Below are 12775 nucleotides of genomic sequence, written 5' to 3' on the forward strand. Positions count from 1 at the left end.
CCTTGTTAACCTTTTTGCGATGGCACACCTTTGTTTAAGACACTCGTGCGGGATGGAAGGGACTCGAAGACAGTCACCGTACAGGACAGAGGTTTTGCATCGCTAAGCCTAATTTTATAAGAAAAGATCAGAAAAAAAAAAAGTTTCGCTTCTAGCACCATAATGTTTTGTATTCTTTTAGATTATTACTTGAGCTCTTATATATGTTAAAATTAGCACTTAATAACTTTTTTTCTGTATTTTACATGAAAATATACTTAAAAAATGGCTTGTCTTGTAAAATAATTTTCGGAAGCACTATTCAAATTATTCCAAAGTTTTAATTGATAAAATCCACCAATAAAGTTTTAAATTAATTAAACTACACAATAAAGACTATTTACAGTAAGCAGTAACAAAATTTAAAATGAAGACTGTGGTAAATCTCGAAGTACGGAGAAGTATCACTTTCTAACTCTTTAGAAAGTGAATCATCACTCTCATCTGCGTTAATAAATGGTTCATTGACCATATGAGGGTATTCTTCCTCTGATAAATAGCGCCTTTCCGCTATAATAGACTGGAGGTGAGGCTTTCCGAAATAAAAAGAGCAGAAACGGAAATATATCTGAAGGGCAATGCAAAACATAACAGTACTCCACATATTAACCCTAAAAGACCATGTATAGTAAAGGAAAAAATAGAATAAAAAAAAAAAAGGAATTGGATACAAATCAGACACGTGAATGTTTTCGTTAGCACACAGCGATTTAAAGTGCTCACCTCTGTTTATGTTTTCCCTCTCCTCCACCCTCACAAAAGCTGATGAGTAAAATACCAAAGTCAAACCGAATATATCAAACTCAAAGTCAGGAACTTAAAACTGTGTTCATTTCAAAAGTAATGGACATAGGATGCTATCTAGTGGCCTTCAGAAAAATGTTCCAGCTTAAAATGCATATACGCATCACCCGTCCTCTGAATGCAATCTCTAGCGATGCGTGGGTGGGACGCCCAGCTGTAAGAGACGTTCTTAGGGAATGCGTATATGGGACGCCCGTCCTGAAAGGGTTAAGCTTCATGCAGCAGAATGGCTATTTCAAGTTCCTGCGGTAGCTTGAAATCAAATCTCTTGTAGTTGCTTTGTGCTTTCTTTGAGCTGAAAACATCAGAAAATAGTCCTCTGATACAATTGTTGCTCTGATCATGCTTGAACAGGATTTCTGTCAACAGATATGGTGCTTAAAAAGCAGCTACAAACTCTTGATATGACATTTTGGGAAATATTCAAATCTTGGATGATCCTCAGTAGTGTTTGACCTACCTCAATTCTACCAATAGTTTGCCACTTTTGATCTCCACTTCTTCTTCATAGTTGAGTTTGTCAGGTATCAGGCACTTCTACTTTTAAATAGCATTTTGTGCCAAACACACCAAACCCAATGCTTCCTAGCTGCATTTGTATGGATCACCCCCTTTGTTTATAAAGTCTAACACTCCCTTAATAGAACTCAAATGTAACTCTTTAGTATTGAAAATACTTAAAGGAGTTGATGTTATCAGAAGTTCAAGGTCAGTAGCTTGTTCTTCCAATAAACGTTTTTCAGGATGTCACTCAATGAGTACAGCCATCATGACCACCATAAAAGCTTTTTAGAAGGTATAACCTTCAGGTCTGTTTCTTTTGGCAGTCTTCAGGGCTGTATTCTGCTCCATCCTTTGAGATTGCCGTTTTTCACCTTTCTCCTTGGGTTTTTCAACCCAGGTACCTTTGGCAAGTTTAAATTCTCAGGCGCATTTCTTTTTATTTGTGCTCTGGACATTCTGTTTTTGATTTTGATTTTGTCTAGAGAGGTTGTCATGCTTTTAATAGCTTCCTGCCCTTCTCCAGATGTTAATTGAGTAACTTTAGTAGAGGTCATTTCTATCTCGCTCGATGAAGGATTCATTTCTGCTCCTTCAATTGATTTCCTCTGGGAAGCAGAATTTCTAGTTAAATTGTCGTTTTCAGCCATATGTAAACTAGAAGAGAAAGTGCAAGATAAAAAAGGTCCACCAAGTACTGCATATTGCTGGCTGAGGCAAAATACTTTAGAAGTTGCCAGGCATTCTAGAGACTTCGGTCAAGACACTATAACCGCAGTATCATTCACCTTGGGCATGGGTCGCATAACACCAGGGTTTCAGAAAGGGGTTCGCGGCTTCTTATTTATTATTTGAAGCTATCCTGTCTGATAATACAGGGCATCCAGCTATCCACCACCTGCCGATGCACCTGGTATCCACTCAAGCCCCAAGGATCTTTACTTAAATGATGCCTTTGAGCCTTAACTACTGAATACTGATCACTCTCAGAAACGACATTCATTTTAAACAACACTACATAATAGAATTCCAACATGCATTCATTGTGCACTAGATTGTCAGTCACTGAATTGGAATATTTCCGACACTAACTTTTGCTCGGAAGTACAGTTTTATATTCATTTTTATTTAATTAGCACAAATAAAACTTTGGGCATTGGTTGCAGCATTATCTTAGTGAGTGTATTTTTTCTCATTATCCTGTAATTTTGATGACTTCCTTATATGAAGTAAAGCTCATATTGTAATCGGGAAAAATTACTTTTGTCAGATATCAATGGAAACATCTATTTTGACTGTTCCATAGTCTATTTTGATAATTTTTTTGCATGACCGTATGTATGGCTAGAATAAAAGACTCTTTATTCCAAAAAGGATTAAAAATTCATTTTTTCATGACCATCTGTATGTACGTATGTATATATGTATTCCACATAGCTCAAAAACCAAATGTTAAAATTTTGTATATGCTACTGTAATGTCTAGTTATGCACCCCACTTTTTTTATTGCAATCTGTTATGTATACATATACATACCCATCCTCCTTTTTCAAAAGTCCTTACCCAGTCTTTAACTTTTAATGTGGTCTCCCTTTTCCTATACTTATATTTGAGAGATTATTAATACTGGTCATGAAAAAATAAAAATACAAAAAGTTTGACTTCCAATGACAAAAATTGGCTGGGATATTTAATTTCAAAATTTGCAATTTTGGATGTCATTTTCAACATGCCCTGAAGAGTTGGTTAATTAAATTAGAATAATTCAAGGAAATAATTCAATAAATCATTATTAAATAATTCTTAAAGTATTTAGTATTTTTTGGTTAATTACATGCAGCTAATCCAAATTTAATGCGTAAAATAGGAAGAGAAAAATGTGAACAAAATTCACTCGCACTTCACCTATAATTCACAAAATTATTTAATCCACATAAAATGTAGTCCCAAGGAATGCAGATTGTCAGTATTCTATTGTAATATGTGCTTTATTTAATTTTAATACATAAATATGTAAAATTATTTTCAAGAGCACTTGCTAATTTCCTGCTAGTTCTTTTAATAGATGATATTTTTTTAACATATACATTTTCCCCCTGCAGTGTGATCTTGCAACATTTTTGATAAATAGAGCTTGTGCTAATGAAATGCTGGCAAATTATTTTTACTGGTAAGAAAAATATTTGTAAAATAATTTTGCTAAAATTTATATTTGCTTTCTACTGGTAATTTTCAATTAAAATTTACTAAATATAATTTATATGCAAGTACTGTATGTCTAATAAGTACGTTTAATAATACTTATACATACTTATTATGCCATTTTTGTGATTAATTAAAGCATAGATATTTGATAATTTCTCTGTTATGTATTGTATTTGAAATTATAAAGGAGCAATTTTTTAATTTTTTTTAATTCAGTTTTTGTAACTGAAAAATAATGTAAATAATTACTGTAAGTAATCTGTGGAATTGTTTATTTTATACAGTGCAAATTCTGAAATCGAGATGTCCAGTGTCTGAAATGATTCAGGCTTTCAGAAAGCAAAAAGGGAGGGGGGATTTTTTGCCCCAAGATTTAGGAATGAAGGTTATAATATTTAACTAGGAGAAGCTGTACCATAAAAGCAAATAATTTTTCTCCCAAATGACCTAAATACCTGTCTATCATTTACTCATCATTTCCTGCATCAAATTTGAAGGGTTTTGGATGCCACATGCAAAAAGTGAAATTTCCCAATGTCATGACCAGTATTGAGTTTGTGAAGAAACATGGAGAAATAATAATTAATGAAGATGGTATAACAGAAGTTTTCCATTGTGATGACAATTTCTCAGTCATCCATCTTCAAAATCTGTAGTATGATTTTAAATCTAGAAAATATCACTATCGATAGTGAAAAAAGTGACTTATTGAGAATGAAAAGATTTCATTTAGTGTGAATTCTCATCGTGGCAATTTCAGAACTTGAATAATTTAACTTTGTAATCAAGCAGTGGAGCTGAACTGAACAATAAATCATGTGTATCTGTAAAAGAGGAAGTATTAGCGTAAGAAACAAAACAGCATAAATATAGTAATTGAAAGAACTGTTTAATGTAAGAAATAAATAAATATTGGGCCTTTTTTTTTTTTTTTTTTTTTTTTTTTTTTTTTTTTTTTTTTGCAAATTTGGATTCAATTAATGCTTTTATTAAAAAATAACCATTTCATAATTTTATATTTCTACTTGTCATCCTATTACCAGATATCTTTCAGTGAGAAATAACGATCTGCTAATTTTATACAAATGCATATTACTGAGCAAAATAATCCTCTTCAGCTTCAGTTGTGTGTTCCCAACAAGTCTCAAGCTTATTAATCCCTTCCTAGAGCCAAAAAAATTATCCTGTGGCCTGCGTGACATCTCGGTTTTGGAACTGACTCACGCAGATGGTTATCCATAGCCAAAACCAGGTGATAGTCAGATTAAACAATGTTCACAGGGTAAGGAGGATGAGGTGAAACTTCCAAACCAACTGTATTGATCACCCTGTTGCTTTTGCCATTTGAGATCTGATGTTCTTTTGAAGAATGATCACTTCTTTTCTATTGACCAGTGCTAGCTGTTTCTGATGCAGTTCAGCTGCACCCATTAGCAACTATGGGGAGTACACCTCTGCTGCAATGATTTTGTCACTCTGTAGCAATTCAAAGTGTGCAGTTCCAGTGACGGTCCACCAAGCAGAGAGCAGTACCTTCTGTTGATGAATTTTTTGTGTCGGAGGCTAATGCTACAAAACCAGGGGACAACCAATAATGCTTTCTTTTGCAGTTACTGTGTAAAACCCATTTCTCATCAGATGTCAATATATGGTCCAAGAAGGGAGCCTGTTTTTGGCATGACAACAATGAAGAGGAAATGGTGAGCTGCTAGAGTTTGATTTCCTCAGTTGAAATGTGAAGAACGTACTTACTGAGCTTCCATATCTTCCCAAGATTGCGCAAATGCAATCGAATGGTTTTCCATGACACTCCAAACCCTTGTGCAAGTTCCCTGCATGTTGGATGTGGATTACGTTCAATGTCCTCCTTCAGAAGGGCTTCATCGATAATGGATGGGTGCCTAATTTGAGGCTTGTCTTTGAGGCTCTCATCTCTGGATGGAAATCTGCTGAACTTCTGCGCCGTGCGCTCTTTCACTGATAGCTTTCCAGACATAGAGCATATTTTCTGACAGATTCTGTAGCATTGCTGCCAAACTTTTAAAGTAAGCACAGTCTAGATCATCCTTCGATGCCAACATGTTCACTTTAAAATTGCAGTCTCTACGGACTTGTTTTTGACATGACCAACATGCCTCTTAATTCTGTGCTGACCAACTGTTGATGGGAATGTCAACATCTGAAGCCATCCCGACAGTGTGTCTGACACCTTTTATTTGAATTTCTCTTTTCACTTCAGCACAAAATATTTTTTGATACCTGATATATTTAAATTGATGAAATAAAATCCAAAAATTTCTGAAATAGTTGAACTGATGATTCTGGATCTTGGACTTAGTACTATATTAACATATAAATTATTGAAGTTTTATCATGAAAAGGTTCTTTTTATTTTGTTTTGCTGAATTCACCTGAATATGAAGTATGAAAAACTTACTGAAAATACTTTGCTGTTCATATGACAAGGTAAATATTAGAAAATAAGAGGAAAAAAAGATTGTATGAATTATACCCTTGTTAAACTACTATCAGATCTACTAGCTATCTTCAGCATCACATTGAAAGAAACATTTTCAGGATATCTAATTGGTTGACTTATAAAAAAACCAGTTTTTTGGCAAAGTCATACAGGATACTGAATGTGACATTTTTGCCAGGATCAAAAAATGTCCCGGAAAGCTACCCATGACAGACTATCCTATGGAAATGTTTTGTGTAAGAATCCTTCCTTTTAAACCAGTGCTGTAAGAAATTTGTTAAAATGTTTCTGCTAGCATTATGTTTCGCTAGACAATAACCACACTAATTTTCTGGAAGGAAATTTTCTAAATTTTTCAAATGAATATTTGGGATTTTTTTTTTAGAAACAAAATTGAAATAGTCTTTAAATATTTCCTTTGTTCTGTGCAAAATCATATAATTTTTAAACTTCATTAAAAGTTTGTTCAACTATTTAATTTTTTTAGTAACTTAATGTAAATCATAAAACTACTGTTGTTGAAAAGTTTATTTTATTAACTAGATTTTAATTTTTGATTGAAATCCTAAGTTTTATGAATAAAATTCATTGCTAAGAGCAGTGAACATAATATACATTTTCCAGCTGTGTATGTTAAATTTTTGAAGTAATGAATATTTAAAAAAAAAATTTAAAAGAGAAAAATTATACCTTGCTTTTTAAATTTACTTTTTTAAAATTCATTTTCTTCTAGGTACCTGTTCATTGAAGTTGATGAGCCTGATAATGTTGCTAAAGATTCTAAAACTCGAGAAATGTATAAGATAGTAATGAAGAGGTTTAGTCTCACCCTTCAAAATGTAATAGTTTTTGTTATTATTTCCTAAGAATATGCATTGGGGGAGGAGCAATGAGGCATATGTTGTTTTTCACATTACTTTATGCTCAGTATCTCCTGCTCTGTAAACTCTATATTATCAAAATTTAAAACTTTAGTTTTGGGTGTAATTTTTGAAATTTCAAAGTTAGACTAATTTAACTAAAATAATTCAAAACAAAAAATTTAAAGCTGTTAATTAAAGCAAATAAACAAGATAGAATTATTTTACAAAGCACGTATTAAACAAAAATTCTGTGCCTAATTTAATGGTAGCATTTTTTTCCCTTTGGTAGCCTTTCTAAAAAAAACTATACTAAAATCTCTGCTCTCAGTTACTTTTAGTCGCTTCTCCTTTTTCCTTCAACCTCTCTTTTTCAATATATAGTAATGCTTGTCTCTGTGTCAAACAGATATATTTTAAAAAGCAGACCTCTTTCAAAGGACTGATATATTTAAAATAACTACATGAAACAATTGCAGAAGTATTAAAAAATTAACACACATTTCACCACAATGTGCCTTTCACTTGTAGGTGACCTCAAAAGGTAGCAGGTACTCTGAAATTATCTGGGACTCTGCAGCGATAAGCAACAGATGCTGTATATGCAACTTACCACAAACTCGTCTGTTTTACTTGTCACTGCTGCAAGTGTCACACCATCCAGCAGGAAGTTCAGGAGCATTATCGTAATGAGAATCCGAGAAAGATAAAAGAACACAAATTTTAATCTGAAATTAAGAAAACTCATCTTAACTCAACATTATCTTTCCTGCACTTCGTTGGTCCCTTCTGCAGATGTCAATAAACCTTACCTCTATCACTTTTCTAAGTAGCACTCCAGATCTTCATGAATTCAGAACATGTTAAAATCCGTTGCAGTCCTTAATTATTCATATTTGATTGTATCAATACATGTCATAACCTTTGGTTCTGATAATTTTATATGCACCTAAATGTTTAGGTTTTAATTTTAGGCCCAATATAAAATAAGTTCTTTTAATTAGTACTAAATCATTACTCTTGTATTTTTGAGGTTCATGTCTACTATAATTTTGGATATTTCCAGGTTTCTTACCAGACCTTGAATGTTTCTTATGTTACTTCTTTGTGAATTTCCTCACAATATTTTTGGAACTTGCCTGAATCTGAAAATCTAAAAACTTAGTCATTTCCACATATTCTTTCATATGCATTCTAATAATAAATGCAAGTTCAAATGGAGTGGTGTCAATGCTTCTTTTGTGTCGGAAATTTAAGAATTTTTGTACCTTGCTAGCATAATATCATTCTGCTGGATCATTGATAGACAGATTTGCAGTCACAGAAATAATGATTCAGTGTTTTGACCTGATCATTAAACCATGGCAAAGGAGTTGCTATTAAGTGGTGTTTGACATTTTTGCTTAAACACTAATTTTCATGTACAGTAAGAAAGCTGTTCCTATGTTGTATATTATATGAAATGGACTTATGCATATTAATGAAATAAAATTTTCTGAAATTCTAATTTATTTATTACTTTAGCTGTTGAAATTGTTTTTGTAGGGTATAATCAGAGAAACTTGGTGAAATTATCAGTTATAACTTAAATGTATTTGTAGTTTATGTTTGCACTTTCCTGCAGCACCAAATGTTAGGCATGGTATCTGAGTAAAAGAGTATCTTTGTTGTGTAAATGTAAGAATCTGTTTTGCTTGCTTCATTTGCAATTTACAAGAATACAGTGAATACAACTGGTAATTAGATTTTCAATTTTTTTATGTGAATTTTGGAATATGATAATCATATGTAATTATTTCTTGTGTTTGCTTACTTCCAACATGACCTCTTTCTTGCAGGTTTCGGATGTGTTCTTTTTGCACGAGTTCTAGCATTATTAATGTTTCTCTGTTTTCAATAAATTTGTAATAAGTTTTTTGCATTCAAACTGATTATCACAGTTAAAAACTCTTAAAACTTTTTTAATGGTCCTGATCTTCTTATCTTCCTCCTGGGTGGCTTTTATCCATGCTGTGATACTTTCATCAGTGATATTACAAACATTTACTGAATTCATGGTAAGAACATTGATAAGTAACACTTCTGTAAAAAATCTATGTTTGACAACATAATTAAATTCTTATAAAAGTTCCAATCTTGCAACACTAGTTGTTATATTATGCTTATTTACCATTCTTAGCAATGCAACACAATCAGTGACAATTTTAAATTTGATTACTAAAAGTTATACTCTGAAGTTTTAATAGCCTTAATGATTGTAAAGATCTCTAATTTAAAATTAGAAAATTTTTTCTCAGCACTGACTCTTTTTTGACTCATATAATAGACTGGATGAAAGAAATTACCAAGTTCCTTTATGTTATATTTATATTCAACAAAAACTTATGTTTATGTTCAACTTGGAAAAGTATATAAACTTTTATCTAACTTGGAAAAAGGTGTATAAACTTATTAAAAGAAAAAGGGGGGGAAGGTTTTGTATGCTCATTTTCTAAGCAAGAAATATTCTCATTCCAGTTTTTTTTTTTTTTTTTAAGGAAAAAGAAAAAGCGGTTAAGATAATTTTTCTTCAAAAGAAGCATTTATTATTAATTTTTTGCAAAAGAACAGCACTGCAGCCGTCAATACTTGCATCTGTGTGTAATTATGTTTCATAATTTCGATTATAAATACCAAGAGCAGGCTTCTGACTGAGGTTCATCAAAAGAATTTTGATGTTAGCATTCAAATTTAACTTTAGATTCTTTAACATTCTTTTCAGTAGTTTGGCAATAATAGAATAACCAATACTATATTTTCCAAAATAGCCTGTGAAATCCAAGAAAATTTGAATCCGCATAAGCTCCTATTTCAGGAAATTCCATGACCATGAGAGATTAAACGTTTACAATATGTCAAACAAATTTTACATGTCTTTAAAATAACTGACTTTTTAAAAGTTTTACAAGATTGTAACTATTAACAAGTTCAAAAACTCTTTTTAATTTTCTGATTCCATCAGTTTCATTTACTGCTAAAATTACAATATCATCCATGTAGAGTAACTAGACTTTCATTTGCCAGAACATCGAAAAGAACATTTATGAAACGTTAAAACATACAAGGAAAATGGTTTAATCTAGATGGCAGCTTCAAAAATTAAACTGTTCGTTGTGCATTACATATGAGGTATATTTTCTATTATCTTTATGAGTGCTAATATGGAGAACAACTATTTCTAAATCTGGTTGTACCAAATGCATGTGTTTCATACAATATATCTAATGAATCATCTATGAAAGGCAAAAGATATCTGTCTTTAAAAATAATATTGCTCAAATTCCAACAGTGTATACAGATCCTATGGGGATTATCCTTCTTTTTAACAATTAGGGGAACAAAAAAAGAAAAAGAAAGAAAGCAAGAAAAGAAAAAGGGGGAAAGGTTTTGTATGCTCAATATTCTGATCAAGAAATATTCCCCCCCTTTTTTAAGGAAAAAGAAAAAGTGATTATTTAAGGTAATTTTTCTTCAAAAAAAAGCATTTATTATTTATTTTTTTATTTTACTGAAAATTTTGTACAGAATAAAAGGGGGAAAATATCATTTAAAGTGAATGGTAACTCTAATGATTTTTAATATAATATGTATTTTGCATTAATTGCAGGGTGATATAGAGTACAAAAAACGAAAAGACCTTTTATTTCGGCAGCAAGATTTCGTAGATAAGTTGTTAACACTTTTGAAAACCGTTGCTAGAGAAAGTGGAGGGAGACGAAAAAAGGTATGTTATTCATTTTTGCACATTTTTTGTTTCAAATTAAAGCATATATTTTATGCTGTAAACTTAACAGACTTCTCAGTTTGATAATTTGCTTTTCAGCAGTTTTTGAATTAAATTACATAATCATTTTCTTTTAGATTTCATTTTCATGTGAATGGATTTCTTAAAAAATATAGCTATCTCATTTCTGAGTGAAAAAAACCATGCTATAGTGCAGCAAAAAATTAGATAGGGAGAAGATAAATTTGATTTTCTATTAATTAATCTTAAAAAAATATATGAAAAAAGCATTATTTGCATATTTTTATTACACAGGGGTGTTTGCGCTCCGGGGAAACCCCGGAATCCGGGGATTTTGAACTTTGATACCCGGAAATTCCGGGGATCGTCGTTCAAAAGGAAGTAGGAATAATAATGAATTATTTATTTTGATCTGGGTAATTTTGTTTGCTTTGAAAGCAGAAAACGCAAGGTCAGTGTGTGTGGTGAAAACTTTTCCTTTCTTTCTCCAAAGGCAGTGATAATGCGTGAAAAGGGGGAAAAACCTTCTTTTTAGTTCTTTCCTTATTGCGAGTTATGACTCATTCCCCCGGTTCTCGGACATTCTCTTCTGGATTCTTTTCGGCAAGTAGGCGCGGCAGGAAAAAAAGGGAGAGACTTCGTTCAACCAGATGTGCGATCACGTGACTCTGGGTTCAAAGGTCTTATCTCTCCTGGCGTGGCGCCAATAAGTAGAGAAGGGGGATTTTTCGCCGTATTAGCTATTTGTTATTGATCGCTTCTCAACTTTTTTTTCTCCGCTGTGTAAAATTTTCCTTTCATTTATTGATGCACGTGTAAATTTTTCGTTTCGTTTATTGAAATATTTTTTTTATTTATGTACGCAAGAGAATTTCACTATGAAATTTCTCGATATAAATAGTGATATTATACAATTAGAAGAAGGTGTCCGGAATGCATTTAGGTGGAATTGGATTGAACGGAGAGATGGTAATGGGGATACCATCGGCACATGGTGCAAGAAAATAAATGTTGCTGGACAAGCATATTGTGTTTTTTGTAACTCACTGCTGAAGTATGGTGGGGAAGGATTCAAGGCTTTCACAAATCATTCTAAAACTGTGACGCACATAAAATATTCAAAGTGCATTAGACATTTAATGACTTTAAGTAATTATGCTAATTCAAAAAATACTGATGATTTACTGGAGACTGATGCTCGGCCATTGGATATAGTGACAAGAAAAGCACGCCAAGAGGTATTAGTAACTTCGTTTATCGCCGAGAGTTCTCTTTCTTTCAATGTAGCTCCCAATTTAATTAAACTCTGCAAACAGTTGAGCCGCGATCAGACGGCACTAAACTCGTTGGAAATGTCCAGGACTACTGCATGTTATAAGATGAAATATGGGCTCGCAAAAACTATTAAGGAAAATATCATTCAAACTTTAAAGGAGACTCCATTTTCTATAAATTTGGATGAAAGTACTAGCAATGCTCAAGAAAGTATACTGGCAATATTGGTGCAGTTTTATGACAACAATCAAAATGAAGTTGTAGTTCATCATTTTGCATCTCTAAAGATGGAATCTTGCAATTCAGAAGCTGTTTTTAAAGCAGTTGTTAATACTATTGAAGATAATAATATTCCATGAGCAAACTTAATTAGTGTATTAATGGACTCATATAACACCATGCGTGAAAAAAAAAAAGGGTGTTGAAACCAGACTACGATCAAACAAAGCATCTCACTTATTAGATATTGATGGTGACACATGTCACACAGCTAATAACTGTGCAAAAAAAAATTGCTTCATGTTTTGATAGATACTTAGAAGATTTGTTTGATGACATCTATTTTGATATGAAAAGCTGCAGTAAAAGAGAAAATTTTTTCAAAATCTGTGAATCCCTTGCCATTAAAAAACTTAAGCCCTTGAAGAGACCAGACCATAGGTGGGTGTACATTTTATGTGTTTTAGAAAGAATCAATGATCTGTGGGATGCTCTTATTGCATTTTATTTTCACTACTTGGATAAAACTGATAAAGGGGATTATTTTTCTTATGTTGAAACTGTATACAATAAAAGAAATATTTCTGCAGCTCAGAAAAAAATTGTTGA

The 12775-nt window shown here is 32.3% G+C and overlaps 1 protein-coding gene across 1 annotated transcript in view; it reads left to right on the forward strand.

Moving 5' to 3' along the window:
- The window catches only part of Pi3K59F (phosphatidylinositol 3-kinase 59F), a 122624-nt gene that overhangs the window by 84315 nt on the left and 25534 nt on the right, over positions 1 to 12775 (forward strand). Inside the window, exons 12-14 of the mRNA XM_035357992.2 lie at positions 3447 to 3514; positions 6762 to 6867; positions 10535 to 10651. Of these exons, the coding sequence (XP_035213883.2) occupies positions 3447 to 3514; positions 6762 to 6867; positions 10535 to 10651 (291 nt within the window). The remainder of the gene's footprint in view (positions 1 to 3446; positions 3515 to 6761; positions 6868 to 10534; positions 10652 to 12775) is intronic.

Source organism: Stegodyphus dumicola, chromosome 2 (genome assembly GCF_044657685.1).
Source record: "Stegodyphus dumicola isolate Sdum_Otavi_A_Nest chromosome 2, ASM4465768v1".
Taxonomy (NCBI): domain Eukaryota; kingdom Metazoa; phylum Arthropoda; class Arachnida; order Araneae; family Eresidae; genus Stegodyphus; species Stegodyphus dumicola.